Source organism: Corylus avellana, chromosome 11 (genome assembly GCF_965113065.1).
Source record: "Corylus avellana chromosome 11, dhCorAvel1.hap1.2, whole genome shotgun sequence".
NCBI classification, from domain to species: domain Eukaryota; kingdom Viridiplantae; phylum Streptophyta; class Magnoliopsida; order Fagales; family Betulaceae; genus Corylus; species Corylus avellana.
The window spans coordinates 18902106-18919552 of NC_142500.1; the positions used below are offsets into that span (position 1 = coordinate 18902106).

The following is a 17447-nucleotide window of genomic DNA, read 5'->3' on the forward strand; positions in this document are numbered from 1 at the left end:
TAATAAAATATAAGATGAAGCGTTTACAATGATTTTTCATATACGAAGCATCGTTAATGAAGGATATGGAATAACCCGAATGTAAGGAAATTTTAAGGTGTGATTCTGTAAAATTTAATGTAATTATGGCCGTGACATATATAATAACTTAATGAGTCAAAACGAGTTTAATTGAATAAATTATATAATTCATAGGAGTGTATCTTATTTAATAATTAAATATATTTTTATGTCCATAGTTTTCTTATTTATTAAATAAATTGAGACCGAATGAGTTATCCGGGCCGGACCCAAGCATATTCGTTTAACAGCTCCGGCAGTAAGTGCAGCCCGTTGCATCACGCTCTTGACGAGGCCGTCTCTCATCCCAACGCATCACGCTCTTACGTAGACGCGTCAATACACGCTCCCGCGCGCAACAGTCCCTCACCTGCCCAGCACTTGTGCTCTTCACGCCCTTCCTTGCGCGTGACATATATTTTCCCCCGACTATTTAAACCTCCGGGAGCTCATTCTCCTTTCCTCTTCCTATGTTTCTCTCCCCCCCCCCCCTCTCTACAAAATCGATTTCAGTTCAGAATCTGCTCTCCGAAATCACCCTTTAATGCTGGTGGCCGGTAAGTTTTGCTTTCAAAATCAGATTCTATAGCCGATTCTGTTTTTGGAACGCAAAATGTACGTTTCGTTTTTGTCTTTTCCACTTCTTTATGGGCGAGAAAAAGTCCTTTTTTTTGTTTTTTTGAATGTAGTGCTTGTTTGGAGAGAATCTATCACTTCGGCTCTGTTTGGTTACTGCGAAAGTTCTGGAAAAGGGAAGAATATTGTTGCATTTAGAGATTAGAAGTGAGTTGGTTTCTTCTATGTTGTAAATAGTGCTTTTCTGCTTGTGTTTCTCAACTGAGTTGTGTTTCTTTTTTGTTTTGGGACTTTGGTTAGGGTAAGTTTTAGGTTTCAGTGGCTTCTTTCTTTTTTCACTTCTTTATCGACGAGAAATTCTCGGTTTTTTGTCTTTTCCGAAATGTTGTACTTGTTTTGAGAGAATCTATCAGTTCGAAGGCTCTGTTTGGTTGTTGAGAAATTTCTGGAAAAAGGAAAGAAGTGTTGGTTTCTTCTGTGTTGTAAAGAGTGTTTTTGTGCTTGTGTTTCTCAACTGAGTTGTGTTTCTTTTTTCCTTCTTGGGGGCGTAAGGTAAGTTTTAGGTTTTAATAGCTTGAGATTGAACTTCGATAATTTGGTTTGGCGAGATTGTTGTTGATTGATAACTGTTTTTGCGTTAGCATTTTGAGCGAGTGTGTACGGTTGTTAGAGCATTTCCAATGGAGAAGCTTTATGTAAAATGACTTTTCAAAACTCACTTTTATTTAGTTTAGCTAAGTTATTTTTAAATGTCTCTACGTCCGATTAGCTATATTTCTATTAATTCTATTAAAATATTATTAAAAGTAAGAAAAGTTTTGAAAAAAATAAAACATGTGAGAGGAAAAATGAGAAAAATTTTGGAAAAAAGAGAACCTGCAAAGAAAAAGTAGGAAAATATTTGGAAAAAAGAGAAAACAAGTGAGAGAAACAATGAAAAATAAAATAGCTCCCTTGAAAAGTGCTGCTACATTTAGTTTTTATTTTAGCTCTTCCAATCAAATATCTATTTTACATTTTTTTTGGGCTAATCCAATGTATGAGCTTTTTTAAACATTTGATGAGCTATTTTTAGATAAAAGTAACATTTGGCTTTTCCATTGAGAATGCTCTTAATTGATAGCTCCTTTGCATTTAACATTGTGAGTGTGTGTGAATGCTGACCGTACTTTCTGTTGTTGTTTAAAACTTACCAAAAAAGAAAAAAGGTTAAAGCCTCTATGCTGTTGTACTTTCTTCTTGCGTTTCTTTCTTGATGTGTTTTTTCCCCTTATTGCCTGAAACTTTATAACCTTTTAAGTTTCAATTTATTATCATTAATATTGCATCCTAATATTTAAATATATGGGAAAATTTAAGGAATGCTAGGTTTTTGGAGAAAATAGTATCATGTTGCTTATTGTGCGATCACAATTTGCATTATTTACATGACAAATCTATGGGATTACTATCATTATGTGAAGCTTGAAATAAACGTGGCTTTCCAACAGGCATAGATAGCAAGATTTAGCTATAATTGCTCTGTCTTCTCTATGGCTATGGCTGTTTATAAACCTGGCTAAGTAACAAGGTGGGTGTAAGTGGCTTGGTGTACCAAACTATATCACCAGTTAATCTGCTGTTGCATTCAACTTTGGCCTAATAGAAGAGTTTTTTTTTTTTTTTTTGGTGTTGTTTTTCTTTCAGTTTAGTGTGAGAAACTGATACAAAGAAGATTTTGAAGAAGTAAGAAGTTTTGGGTCTCGACATATCTCAAAGGGAATGCTGTTTTAGGGTCAATATTAAATCTGCTGAGGCAAAATTCAATATTTTCTTTTAGTTGGGAGTTTACTTCTTATAATATATATTTTTTTATTCTCTATGATTATCGCCCATCTTTGAGTGCCCTGACATGTGTTTAGAACTGTTGTTTCTTTGTTCTACATTTTAGTAATTGACTTGAAAAATATGCTGATGAACTTGTACATGTACTTTAAGACTCTTATCCTGACACTCTTTTATATATTGGAAAGTTTAGGTGTACTCTGCATTTGAGTCTCTTGTATAAGTAGCTGGTGAATGATCATTGATGGCACCGAATCCAAGAGTTGCAGCAGCCTTCCGGGCAATGAGGGACATTGGAATTAAAGAAGATAAAGTGAAACCAGTATTAAAAAGACTTCTAAAATTGTATGAAAAAAACTGGGAACTTATTGAAGAAGAGAATTATAGAGCTCTTGCAGATGCTATATTTGAGGAGGAGGACAATGTGGTACAATTTTCCCTTTTGTTACTTAGAATTTAATTGGGTGCTGTTTTACCCTTTTTCCCTTTGTCTAGCTTATATGTTTATCTAACATTGATACTATCAATCAGGTTGTAGAACAGAAGAAGAAATGTAAGAGTACTGATGTATGTCACTAATTTCTCTTCTTTGCATTGTTGTTCCTTTATATTTGTTTGTGTTCTCGATTTTCTGCCCATGCTGACTTGCCTTTCAAACTAGCAGGAGGATGATTTGGAGGAAGAAGCTCAGACACAGGATGAGCCTGAACGTCCCCTAAAGAGGTTGCGCAGAGGCCAAGGTGGTCCGGGTTCGTCATCTGTCAATGCATGCAACAACAGTTTGGGTGGAAGTCCGTTGAAAAGGCCTAAAGTGGAGGAGGGTGAACCACTGGATCCTTGTTTGCAACAGCGGCCTCAGGAAATGACTGAGAAACCTCAGTCCATACTGAAACCCATTGCACCCCAGCATGGTACTGTTAACAAGGGCAAGCAACCTCTCTTACCTCAAATTGCTTCCCCCGGGAAAAGATCTATGTCCGAGAGAGCATCTCATGTGTGCATTAGAGAGCCGATAGTTGAACAAGGCATTGTTCTTCTGCCCAAGCAGAAGGTTCCTGATACTCATTTATTGATCAAACCAAAAGATGAGCCTTTCACTGATGACATGCTTACTGCAGATGTTCCAGACTATGAGGTTCCAATTGCAGTGATCCATCCAGGTGCATATTCATTCCTCTGGGTCAATATGTCTGGACTAACATAGCTCATGTGTGCAAATACTTTTTAGTGTTCGGAATTTTTAAAACTTGGATGTCTTTATCATCTGTGTTCTGTTTTTATTATCCCCTGTTTCCACATTTTTTCCTTTTCCCTTTCTGCTCCTGGGTTCCACTACATGTCTTATGATATAGTCTATATTTGTAACATCTCATTAGCAAAAAAGGCACTTTCTTTGTATTAAATTTACCATTTTCCTAAGCTTTTGGTACAATATCTTTCATCATATCATAGCAATAATCCTTTAGAGATTGTAGTCTCAAGAGTAAAAAGCTTGGCACTTTTCATCTTTCCTGTTTATCTTTCTGTGCCAATCTGGGCTTTATCATGACTCCACGTCCTTGGAAGCCTTCAACTATGTTTATGGAGTCAAGGGCTTCACCGTTGATGTGCTTGATTTGGTCTCTAGGCCTTCTCTTTAAGGCGATCTAGTGGTTTGTATCTCCACCGCCTATATAAAAAGGCAAGCCCTTTGCATCTCTGTTTAGAGTAGAGTGTGGTAGTGGCAGCTTTTACTGGAAAAGTTATTGCCGTTGGTTGTGTGGTTGGGATTTTCTTGCAGTGTGTGATTTCATTAGATAGGTTGTTTTGGTTTGATGGTTCATAGATTTGGATCCTTGGTAAACATTGGTGATTATGCTGGTGTAATCTGTTTTTCTTGAAAACGTTGGTGGAATAATGGCTATTTTGTTGTGTGGAAGAAGGGGGAAGATGTTAATATAATGGTTAAACGATGAAATTTATCATTTCCTATAAATTTAGATTTTTGAGATAAATGGTAATTTATCACCATATCATTTTCTGTGTTAGGCCCACTCATGAGAGCTATAATATAGGCCTACACTTTTTTTTTTTTTTTTTGATAAATATTGTTGTATATATCAAAAAAAGCGCAAAGCGCCTCTAAGGACACGAGGAAGTATACATCAGGCCTACACTTGAGATGTTAATGTGATGGTTAAACGATTAAATTTATCATTTCCTATGAATTTATATTTTTGAGATAAATGGTAATTTATCACCATATCATTTTCTGTGTTAGGCCTACTCATGAGAGCTAATATAGGCCTACACTTGAGGAGGAGCATTAGAATGTTGACTAAGTGGTTAAATTCATACTTTTTGTTTAGCTAAGGCTTTTCGGACAATTAATACTTTATTAAAGTTGTTCATAATTTCTTATCATCTAATGTTTTATTGCAACTTTTGCTAATTTATTGTTGCATTTAATAAAATGTATGGCATACAATTGATATCCATATTTTCTCCAACTTATTGGTCACCCTACTCTCTTAGGAAAATTTTGTACTCTTTAGGTTTGGGCCACTTGGGCTTTTCCAGGACTGGGTTAATCTGATTTACTTAATCCTATGTGTGGCAGTAACATAATTAATTTTGGACATAAGTTGATTATTACTTATCAAAAAAAAAAAAAAAATTGGACGTAAATGTATGTGTGCTTTATTCTATCTATAATGTGACCCCTATTGGTCTAATTAGGAAATCAAGGCATAATGAACATTTTGGGGTTTTCCTATGAAATATTTGTTTATTTTAGTTAACAGTGGATATATGACGTGTATATAGTCACTTCTAAGATTTATCATGCTTTGGTTGTTTCTGTCAGTTGGACCAAGAATAATCTCAGTAACATGCCTAACCATGAATGATACATTTAAATGACTGCGAAGCATTGATATAAAAGGCTTGGTGCTGTCCAATAAATTTCGTTTAATATTAAAACCGCAATTCATGCTCTTCTAACCGACTGGTGTTGCTTATAGCTCCACCAAGCAAGGTGGGTTCTTCAGTTGGAAATGATTCAGTTGAAAACCATGGTCCAGAAATTCCAGCATCCCAACGTCTAGCTGAAGGAAATGGAATTGATGGTATTCTAGCTTCATCGAGTGAGAGGGGAACCAACTGCAAGCTTGCAACCATCCCGGAGGAATCTCCTCCTGCTTTAGAGATTGCCTCCTCGCCCTTAGGAGAGGTAAAAATTTCTCTGAGCTGCGACTCCACTCTTGGAAGACCAGATTTCCATATGCCTAGTCGCGATGAGGTTATAAAACTGATGGAGGATAAGTGTTTGCGGACATATAAAATCATTGACACAAATTTTTCTGTCAAGAAACTGTTGAATGATATGTGTGAGTGCTTCTTGGAACTGGGAACTTACTCCACTGATGAATCGCAGGAAGGATCAATAAATATAAGTCCAACTCTTGATGTGTTGAAGGAATCTTCTGTGCAAGACGCTGGAGGCAATGAACTAGGTTTGTGCATGCCATCTTCAAATGGATCAGTCAATATTCAATGCTCTGCTGAAGTGGCTGAACCTCTTTCAAGACTTCCCACATCTCTGAATGGACTTGATGAACACATACAAGCCAGTAAGAAGATTATTCCAAATGGCTATGCTGAAAGTGAACACGAAAAGGAATTGGAAGACCCTGAATCAACAAATTCGTGTTGTTTGGTGGTTGTCCCGCAGCAAAAAAATCCTCCTAGTGATTTAAGGTCTCTTCATGATGTTAATGACATAACAAAAGGAGAGGAAAGGGTCAGAATTTCATGGGTCAACGAAATCAACAGTGAATGTCTACCATGCTTTAAGTACATACCTCGAAACCTTATTTTCCAAAATGCTAATGTTAACTTCACCCTCTCTCGGATTGGAGATGAGGATTGTTGTTCAGCTTGTTTGGGTGATTGCCTGTCCTTATCTACACTTTGTCATTGTGCAAACACAACTGGAGGCCAGTTTGCATACGCAAAAGGCGATCTTCTTAGGGAAGAATTTTTGGAAGAGTGTATCTCTATGACTCGTGACCCGCAAAGACACCAGCACTTATATTGTAGAGAATGTCCACTTGAAAGACTGAGGATTGATGATTGTTTAGAACCATGCAAAGGCCACTTAAGGAGGAAGTTTATCAAAGAATGCTGGAGCAAATGCAGCTGTAGTAAAAACTGTGGCAATCGAGTGGTGCAGCGAGGTATATCTTGCAAGTTGCAGGTGGGGACTGTACCTTGGTCTTTCTGGTAGAATGTGGAGTTATATTGTTGTTTTCCTATGTTCACTAATAGTTATTCTTGAATTTGCTTTTGAAATATCCTGTAGTTTGTTCTCATGTAGCTTCCGTGATTGTTTTGCTCTGTATTTAGGTGTTTTGCACTCCTGAAGGAAAAGGGTGGGGTCTCCAAACCCTAGAGGACCTGCCAAAAGGTGCATTTGTATGTGAATATGTTGGAGAAATTCTAACCAGCTCAGAGTTATACGAGAGGAACTTGGAAAGCAACAAAAGTGGGAAACGCACTTACTCAGTGCTGCTGGATGCAGACTGGGGTTCAGGAGCTCTGAAGAGTGAAGAAGCTCTCTGTTTGGATGCTACATTTTTTGGCAATGTTGCTAGGTTTATTAATCATAGGTACTTGATGGCAAGATTACCACGCATGTTAAGTTTGTTGCATTGCCATAGAATTTCATGCATACTGATTTTGATGCACAGTGATATTGCCAGAACTTGCTGTAGATGAGACTTATATAGTAGTTAGCACCCAATGATTATTTATATTACATACAAACTATTATAGCAGGGCCATCAAAAGCATGGCATAAAAGCAGGCTGTGCTGATGCACTAGTAACATAAGAGAGGACCTAGCTATCGGCTGGAGAGATTTTGAGGATGTCAAGCCTGAGTGTTTGGATGCTTGCACCAAGAAGAAAAGTGGACATGACATAGAGCTGGAATCTGAAGCTTTCCATCTGAAAATGGGTCCGTTTGAACAATCAAAGGCAGGAGAGTAACTGAAGAAAATAATCAAAATGCTCCACCTACATCTTCTCTTCCCTCCCTCCATCTTCTCCCCCCTTGGTGGCGTAATGAGACAACTAAATGAAATCTTTGTGTTGCTTCACACACATCAATGATTAGTCCATAGGAGAAATGTTTTTTTGGAATGATTATGATGTGTGAATGCCTAGGTGAACTAATTATCCAAACAACATATGAGAAGACTGCATGCAAACCTGTCTACTCAAGTCTCTTTATTGCAATAAATTTTTATTTATCACGGAAAAAGAAAAAAAAGAGAGAAAGAGAGACTGTATTGCTATCTGTATGCAATAGATGGTGACAAATTGTGGCTTGTGCCTCAACTAGCTAGATAACTGTTTTACCCGTGATTCCATTTGCAGAACATCTGATCAATTCATTCTTTATTTCACTAGGTGTTTGGATGCGAACTTGGTTGAGATCCCTGTTAAAGTGGAGACCCCTGATCACACCTACTACCATGTATGGAATCTTTGAAGCTTTTATTTGTATTTTCTGCAATTTCCTTGCTTGCTGATAGCAGACTTAGTTATATTTAATAGCAAGTCTAATGGAGCATTTATTTGTCTATTTCTAATGTAGTTTGCCTTCTTCACTACAAGAGTGGTGGCTGCCTTGGAAGAGCTTACGTGGGTGAGCAGAGTTTGTTATTAGATTGTTCATGGTTGTGCATATAGCATGATTTGGTTTATATTGTTATTATGTATACTGCTGCCAAATGAAGAACATAGATAGCATGAATGAAACAAAATACAGTTCCATGTATGGTACAAAGTGTGTCAACACATCCTACGGGATTTTTTTTTTATTTTTTATTTTTATTTTTATTTATTTTTTTTTTTTTTTGGGGTATAGGCTGGAGAATCAACTAAATAAAGGATGGAAGCCTTTAGCTTTAGAGAGCTACTATTTGTCCTCCCATACAACTTTTTTGAAAATCAGCCATTGGATAAAGAGAGGACATTTAGACTTTCTCTTAACTTTATATCTTTTGGTACATGTGCTTGCACGCTTGAGTTTGTACATGCAGTTGCGCATAAACTTGGCCCTGTTTTCTTTTTGGATATATAGATTCAGTTGTATCATGCTGTCTTGTCATTAGAGAACATTTCATATTAGAAGTAATAAAAGCCAACGTTGAACTTAGTTTATGTATGCAACAAATCTTGATTCTCTATTTGCCCTCTGTTAAGCTGCTATACATGATGTGTTGCAGGATTATGGGATCGATTTTGACGACCATGATCAGCCTGTCAAGGCGTTCCGGTGTCTATGTGGTAGCAAATTCTGTAGAAACATGAAGCGATCAATTAGTAAGTATATTTTATCAACTTTCTGATATGCAGTGGTCACGTATCTTTCTCTATGGAAGCATCATCTTATTGACCTTTATTTTCCTTGTTAATGATTTTGTGCACTTGTGGTAGCTTGAGTTCATTGCTTGTGATTCTGAGCTAATTTTTATGCTTATGCACATTATGAAATTATTAAAGTGTCAGAGGAAGCTTTCATATTGGAAGTCAGACTATATCTTTTGTTTAGATGATGTCATCATTAAATTAATTGCAAGCTTTAATGTCAATGATATTTTTCATGTCCCTTTTAAGAAGGTGATATTTAATTAAGAAAAAAAGAGTATAGGATTCAAATGAAACACTATATTGAACTTTAAAATTACATTAACCAAATCTTGCAATTTTTTTAAATGGTTTGAGGAAATATGGCCAATATTTGCAGAAAAAGATCCTCTCCATTTCAAAATCCATCAATTTCCTCCATTTAGTGCATTTTGAAAGATAGTGTTGTCCAAAAGTTTTAATGATGGTAGTGCATTAAATGCAATACCCTTCAAAATGCACTAAATGAAGGAAATAGAGGGATTTTGAAATGGAGAGGATCCTTTTCCAATATTTGCTTCAATTCTTGATTGTCCTGATTACTGTTGCTGCTACTGCAGTTATCGATGACGTTTGTGTTTTCATGGCACAGGATCTAGATCTGCAACTATTGCAAGATGAATAATGGCGAAGGGGGATTGTCTACCTGCGACATTTGTTGATGTAATAGCCTTCCCACAAATGAAGAAATTTTGATGAAGCAGATTTTACCCTACTGAATTTGCTCCTTCTAATTATGTCTAGTGGCCGAGTATCAGGATATTGGCAATCTTGTCAATCAGTTGAACGCTGGGATTGAAGTGTGAAGCAAAAGGGTAGTTTTTTAAGATGCATTTGTACAGGGATTTGTAGATAGACCATAGGTGATCCAAAGCCGTTGGCCATCCATGCAAAAATCTTGCCACTAAATCTCAGGCTATTGTACTGCTGGAACCATAGGGCTTTGTATTTCGGCTGCTGCTTTAGAAGGGGTGTAGATAATGTAAAAACAGAAAAAAAAGCATCTAGTGTGCTCTTTTAATTAAAGCTATAGCGGGCCTAAATGTTTATTTATGCCCCTCTCCCAGTTAGCAAATTCTAGTGGCTCATAATATAAGACTAGGTTGTGTTCTTTTAATTGAAGTTGCTGTTTGAGGAATGTGGAGAAAAAGGTACAATTTGAAGAATTCTGAATTGAAGATGATTTTTTGCAACAATTTCATGAAAAGGCCGAAGAGGGAAACATAGATGATTGTGGAGATAATTGAAGTTCTTACTGTCGCAAAGATCGGGAGATAGAAAATGTAGAGGAAATTGTAGAAAATCCAAATTGAGATTGATGTGTGGTGAACCCATAACCTAAAAAGATTGGAAGATCAATTCGGATTTTGTGCTCAGAATATTTTTAAAAGAGTGATATGAGTACTTGGATTTTATGCTCTAATCCGAAGTGATTCATGCTAATCATGCAACACTCTCAAGGAGCTAATGAATTTCAGCTTAAAATTCATGTCTTTTATCCAGTGTGATTCATTATTAGAATCAAATTTAACTAAATATCCTCAATCAAAATTCTAATACAAGTTTTCTTGTATATTGTGTTGTGTCTAACTGACCAATTTACTACGGTTTGGTACTTTAAACCTCTAATACAATTTTTATTTTCTTTTCTATTTTCGGTCCCTGCTTTTACTTAATTTCTTTCAAGTAGTTACGTTAACTTGTTTCTTTTATGATGCAAGATCTAGCTACCACTTTCATAGCTGCAGAGCAAATATTTCAAATTTGGAAAATGCTTGGAGTAGAATAATTTTTACTATAACTTTTTATAAACTCGGTTAGCGTGGTAAGTGTTGCAAGTGTAAGAAATTTATAGTAGAAGTTGTAATACACCTAGCAACACTCTTAAAATTCAAATGTTATGAGACTACCAAAACATGTTTCAATAGGCAAGGCAACCCAATATGTATGTGTCTAGGAAATGTGCATGATTCAGGATTATAATACATAAATGTATGGTAGCCACAAAATGCAATTCACAGCACAGGAAGGAAGAAAGAAACTTTTGTCATGATAAAAGTGTTTCTTATAATATTTGTAAGTGAATATGCCAGGGGCTCCCCTCTTGTACATTACCAACAAAATCTCTCTGAAATGACTATTCACAACAAACTCTCTTTGGAAGCTTAGGAAGATTGGAACAAACAACAAGAGGCATAAACTATAATGGGAATCATGTAAAGGGAAAGGCGAATCAAAGCATGTCTAGCAGTCCACCCCACATTGTTTAAGGGTTGGTCCGGTTTGCTTAGGCAAGAAAGGATCAATTCGAACCCAAATCAATGAGAAAATTGATGCAAGCAGTACAGACCAAAGTACTACTATGGTAGGAGTCCTGTTTTGCCTTCCCATTAGACCTTTGAGGAAAGGATAAAGATGCACAATGACCCAGAAGGCGAAAAACAGCTTCCCGAATAACGGACCCCATGAGCCATAGCCGTTGTTAATGGCGTCGGAAACTCCGGCCACGACTCCCACCATGTTCAAAATTATAAGAGTGGTTGGTGGGATGAGAAGGGTTGTCCATTTGAATAGGTAGAGCTCCCCAAACTCTGCATCATCAGCTGACTTGGATGTCACAGTGAAGTTGGTGTCAACTCCAGCAAGGACCTTGAGGAGGCCTTGAAAGACAGCAAAGAGATGCGCTGAGACGCCACCGATCACCCAGAATTGCTCATTACGCCACAAGTCTTCAATGCTCACGCCGCTCCATCTGAGCTCAAGAATGCCCGTTGCTATGATGGAGAGGAAAAGAGCCATAAAATATATGCTAGCAAGGTTTGTCAGCTGAAGAACAAATAAGTTATCTGGTTAGAGCTTGTGTGCATGGCTAGATGGGAAGAATACAAATCAAAATATTTTTAGTGCTACTTACAGTCGGGATGATGAATTTTCCAGTCAGAAGGCAGACTGCTGGAAGGGTGCAGTATGCAAGCAGAGGGATGGAAGTGAAAGGGTAAACAATGGTGTTAATGTAAGCCAATCTCTCCAGACATTTCAGCTTTCCTCCATAAGCATACCATAGAGGGCAATGGCGACTAAGGAAAATTTCAACAGAGCCGAGAGCCCATCTCAGAACTTGGTGCAAACGATCTGATAGATTGATTGGAGCTGACCCCTTGAAAGCTGGTCTCTTTGGCATGCAGTACACTGACTTCCATCCTCTGCAGTGCATCTTGAAGCCTGTCAAAATATCTTCTGTGACAGAACCATATATCCACCCAATCTGCAAGGGAAAGAAATTAATCATTTTGTGATCTTACAAGTCATAAACTCCTATAAATCATGTAATGGAGCTAAGAGCTAATATACCTCTTTGCCCCATTCCGTTTTCTCTTCATAGCCACAGCTGATAACATGAATGGCCTCCTTAATAAGTGATGTTGGACTAGTTCCTTCAGGAAGGCCACCCTCTTCCATAAGAGTGGAAGCAATGAACACTGGTGATTGTCCAAAACGTTTCTCAAAATTCTTTTGTGACATAAGTGATGATTTCTCCAACTCATCATAGCCTTCAAGCCCTTCTTCAATATCTTCAAGATCAAACATGGATCCTGACCCTTTCCTCACATAGTTCTTCCCCATCATTTTTTTCTTCTTGTTGTAGATTCTCCCAAGCAGGCCTCTTTCATCTTTCTTCTTTGGCTTTGACTTCCTTGAACCACCACAACAGCAGCAGCACCACGAAGGCAAGCAGTCACATGTCATCTTCGGCCGCTTCTCAGACACCGGTGGATCATAGCCATACAATGCCGGTCTGTTGAAGACAGTTCCAGTGCCGACGTACACTGGACCTTGGATGCCATCTAAGCCTTTCATGTTAACCTGTAACCAAAGAACAATGAAAGTCTTGGTCAGACATTTGTGGAAATTGTTATGCAGATCAACAGATGACAAAGCATTTAAGACTTACATCGAAGAACACAATATTGCGATTAGCATATCTATCGTGTCGATCAATGCCATCGAATCTTTGAGGAAACTGGACATAGCAGAGTTTCTTTCCGAGCTGGGGATCCATCAAAAAGCACATGGCTTCCCTTACAGCCTTGCTATTGTTGATGTAGTGATCACAATCCAGATTCAACATGAAAGGTGCATTGGTAAGCACTGCAGAAACTCGAACCTATTGATCACATACACAACAATATCCAAGTTATAAGAATTGGTAGATATATATCAACTGCACCACCCAGCTTGACATTGTTTGAATAACGAGCTACCCACCATAGCATTCATGGCACCAGCTTTCTTGTGGTGTTGATAGCCTGGACGTTTCTCACGGGAAACATATACTAGCCGTGGCAACTCCTTACCTTCCACATCTAGTGCACCCTCACTTCCAAGATATACCTGCAAAGCAGAGTTTTAGCAGTTTTAGGCAATAGACCCTCTCAACTAATTAAAGTAGCATAGTGTTTGGTTGTTGAAAAGAATAAGGGAAAATTTGGAAAGGTTAAAAAAAAGAGTCAGCAAATTCTTCAAAAATGAAGATTCCAAGAACCAAACAGAGGCTAAATGTCAATTAGGAGTCGCATTTTGATGACATATAGTTATCCTAGAAAAAAAGTGTTAAATCACTTGTTGTCCCAAAAGCTTAAGATGATAGAAAATGATAAATTTAATCATTTAATCAATATTTGTTTAACCTGAATCATGCCGGGATGATCGCGAGTGTTGTTTCCTGGCCACGGGGTACCGTCCTGCATCACCCATCCTTCTTCTGGTTTCTTAGTAGCCTTTGCCACCAATGCATTAATCCTTACTTTGAACTCTTCATACTCTCTCTGCAATACACAACACAAACACACTTCCTTAAGCCTCATTTGGTTTATGGGGAAGTACTGTTGCAAGAAAGCTGATCATTAGCAAAGAAAATTTTTCAGTTTCCTTAATCTGTTGAATTGCTTACTTTCATAGCCCTGCGGTCCTTTACAAAGCTGGGCAGCACCTTGTCTTTCAAGTAGTCAATCTTCTGAGAGAAGTAAAACTCAGGGGCTCTTGGCTCAACACTATATTTCTTGCAAAATGGCACCCATCTTCTTGCAAACTCAGCAGTTTCTGATAGTGTATCAAAAAGGAGCATTGATGCACCATCATCCGACACATAACAGCTCACCTTCTCAACAGGGTAATCGACAGACAAGATGGAAAGAACAGTGTTTGCAGTTATGATTGGCGGTTCCTTAAGAGGGTCGACAGTACTCACAAAAACATCAACTGGGGATAAACGGTTTGGTTCTCCCTCACGCTCAAACCTCATGGTCAAGCGGTCCAAGTAAGTCTCTCGGGTGATGGGGAACCACTTAGGGAATTGGTCAAGAATCCAAGAGAAGGCAAACCATATCTCGCAGATTACAGAGATGAGCCACAGGGGATAAGCATCATATGCTGGAGTCATAACTCGAAAGCGGAGGAAGAAAACAAGAATGAAGAGCCGGAGAACAATGACTATGCGGTATGGACTGATTTGACTTGAGGCAATTGGTATTTTCCTCCACAGCGGTTGCCTGGCCTCAGCCAAACTGCAAAAGGAAGCTGTCATTGTTGGTGCATGGTTTGAACAACATAATCTTCAATATCTTTTATGGGTTTGTGATTTCAAGACACGCAATTTGAAAATGTGGTTTTTAAAAACGCAGTTTAACCTTTGGTAAAATCTCAGTTTAGCCGATTTATAAACGCACCCAAATAATACATTTTTTGTGATTCGGTTTATAATCACACTTACAGGTAGTCATCTTCTTCGCCTTGATCATTATTTCCATCATCTTTGTTCACCAAACCTCTCTTTTCTTGCCTGACTTTCCACTTCTCTATTCTTTCTTTCCATTCTGCATTGCTGTAGGCATCTTTCTCGCCTTCAAAATCCTTACCAGTAACTACACATCCAATTCAACACCACCCAAAAATGCATAGATCAATAAATGATCATGGAAGAAATAAATTAACCCCTTTATGTTAAAACATCTCTTACCACTTCCCGCAAAAGAACCAGTAGGATGCCACTGCGGGTGATTGTAGTCCCCATTTTCCTGCAAAACTCACCACCTTAAGTCCTTTCCTACAGTTTGAATTCCCTTGAATCTTTTTAATGGACTGCTATATATATAATTTCTATACAACCGGGATAACATGACATAAAAATTAGCTTTTCAATCAACAAGGAATTATAAAAAAGAAAAATCGAGGGCTAATTTTCGCTATCTCATCATCCACAATTTATAACAGTATGCTAAATAATATTTCTCATATAATTTATATGATATTACCGAATGGACGGTGACATGCTGCCTATCGGAATCATCATGGCGATTCTTAAGCTGAAACTCATCATCAAAATCATCTGCATCGAAGTTGTCGTCGTCGTCTCCAGCAACTCTAGGGCATCCTGGAGGGAGAGAAAATCAGAAAACCTTATGTTTTGAGTCCCATTTCCATTGAAAGTCTGAAGTTTATAGGGTTAAAATGATGAGAGCTTAATTAAGCTAACCCTTATGGCGCTTATAGCGAGTGTTGCACTGAGGACAGCTCTGGTTCCCTTCACTCCTTTCATAGTCATAACATGGCCTGCAAACGGGGAAGCCGCACACATGACACGCCACAAACAACTCACCATCTTCTTTGTATCCAATCTCATCGCCACAAACTCTGCAAATTTTTGATGCCGACTGACGGGTTGGAGGCCGTTGCTGCCATCAAGAACATTCGTAAGAAAAATCTTGACATAAACTTATTTCACACTATCTTTCTCATCATGCTTTCAAAGTAACATGGTTGTTCAAAAGAAAAGAAAAAAAAAAAAAAAAAAAAAAAAAAAAAAAAACGCCTAAGAGAAGTGAAAATTCGAGTCCGTTTGCCTTGCGATTTTGCCGGCAAAAAGTGTTTTTGAAAAAAATGACAGCTTTCAAATTGCAGATCTACAAGCGGGTTGTGTTTTTTTTTTTTTTTTAAAAAAAAGGTCCAACTGTAATTTTACTAAATGTTTAATTGCGTTTTTAAAAATCGTATTTTCATTAATGGTCCGTTTAGGTTAGTGATTTTAAAACGTGCGACTTGAAAAATGTCATTAAACGTTTTTTTTTTTTTTAGTAAATGACAGTTTAGCCCTATTGTCTGACGTTTTCAAATCAAATCTTTTATTTTATTTTTTTTAAGAGATACATTTTTTTTGCAAGTTGGTTTAAGATTGCATTTTTTTGTCCGTGAAATCTCAGTACCAATTAAACACATTCTTAGTATGCTTTAAAATCTCTATTTTTTTAAACTACATGTTTTGAAACCGCTAAACCAAACCGACAAAAAGAAATGTACGTAATGAAAGAGATAAAGAAGAAGCTTAATAATTACCTCGTCACCACTGGGCAAAACATGGAGTTCGTTTCGGGTGTGAGAACCAGCAACAAGGCCGCCGGTCATGGCGTTGGAGGCCATGACAAGCAAAAGGGAGATGAAAGCAGGAAAAAGAATGTGGAGTGGGAGCTGGTGAGAAGAGAGAAGTGGGTTGAAGGAGATATTATAGCGAAGAAGAGGTTGGAGGTTAACATGTGTGGGGGTTCGAGAGTCTCTACCAACTGTGAGTTGGGAAGTCATATGTTTGAGTCTAAGAGACGTTAGCGAGCGATAGGTAGGGGGGATCGAGTTGGTTTTCCTTGCTTTCTCTGCTGCATAGCTAGCTTGGACTCAAAGCCTTTTAAGCCTGACGCTACCCTCTACAACCCAACTACCATATATTATCACAAAAGTGTTACATGCACACTTTGCATGTGTCACAATTAGGGGTCGCAATTTTTGTTTGAATTCAAGCTTGCATCGAAGAGTACATGTTAGGTATAATATTGTATAGGTTAATTATAATTTGATTCATTTGATTAAACGGATTAGACTTGGCCTTAATCCGAATTTGCGAATTTCGTGTCAGGTTTGTGGGTCGTGTCAAAAATTGCCAGCCTTAAATATGGCACGTTGGGTTCGTGTCGAGACATGGGTATAATTAAAAGGGTTAGCGTGGATCTTACTCACAGACACGTGTCATTTTCTATGCTCTCCTCTATTCGTGGCTTCTCTGGTGCTCCCCGCTGTTGCCTCCCTCCGCTGCTACTGGTGTTTTGTGGTTTTTTAATTTTCTGCTTTGTATTTCTTTTGTGTTTGTTGTGTTATCTTTGCTTTAGTTTTCTTGTATTTCTGTGTTGTTTTGTGGGTTATTTGGGCTCTTGTCTCCCTGTTAGGTTTTATTTTGGAGACTTTTGTGCTTAAATTTAGGGGTGTTCTCTCCTCTCCAACGGCTCCTGATGGAAATGTAATGCCTCTTCAAACAGTTGGTCAGCTTCTTCAAACATCCTTTGTGGTGCCCTTTCTTGGGTTTTCAACCAAGATCTAGAGGACCGGGCTAATTTTTGGCCTATTTCTTATTATTTGCTTGTATTTCCTGCAATATATTTTTATTTTGGGACTTTTGTTGAGGAGCCCACCCTTGTTTTGATTTTAGGATTG

At 37.8% G+C, this 17447-nt stretch overlaps 2 protein-coding genes across 8 annotated transcripts; one reads left to right on the plus strand and one right to left on the minus strand.

Annotated features, from left to right (window-relative positions):
• Positions 1-369: 369 nt before the first annotated feature.
• On the plus strand, positions 370-10032 carry LOC132165890 (putative inactive histone-lysine N-methyltransferase SUVR2). Of its 7 annotated transcripts, none has more exons than XM_059576584.2 (11): positions 370-617; positions 750-843; positions 2654-2887; positions 2992-3027; positions 3122-3620; positions 5463-6697; positions 6847-7109; positions 7914-7980; positions 8101-8151; positions 8735-8831; positions 9508-10032. In XM_059576584.2, the coding sequence occupies exons 3-11, from the start codon at positions 2705-2707 to the stop codon at positions 9534-9536; spliced, it is 2460 nt and encodes an 819-aa protein (XP_059432567.2). In that variant the 5' UTR covers positions 370-617; positions 750-843; positions 2654-2704; the 3' UTR covers positions 9537-10032. The 7 variants fall into 7 exon arrangements, with proteins under 7 accessions (XP_059432567.2, XP_059432566.2, XP_059432565.2 ...); XM_059576587.2 differs by having other exon boundaries at positions 371-843; positions 5463-5671; positions 5876-6697; XM_059576588.2 differs by having other exon boundaries at positions 371-843; positions 3125-3620; positions 5463-5671; positions 5876-6697.
• Positions 10033-10971: 939 nt separating this feature from the next.
• On the minus strand, positions 10972-16429 carry CESA4 (cellulose synthase A4). Its single transcript, XM_059576581.2, has 12 exons — positions 16305-16429; positions 15448-15646; positions 15227-15345; positions 14932-14989; positions 14686-14836; positions 13867-14479; positions 13604-13741; positions 13182-13307; positions 12868-13080; positions 12267-12779; positions 11830-12180; positions 10972-11741 (listed from the first exon to the last, which is right to left on the minus strand). The coding sequence occupies exons 1-12, from the start codon at positions 16386-16388 to the stop codon at positions 11160-11162; spliced, it is 3147 nt and encodes a 1048-aa protein (XP_059432564.1). The 5' UTR covers positions 16389-16429; the 3' UTR covers positions 10972-11159.
• Positions 16430-17447: the final 1018 nt, after the last annotated feature.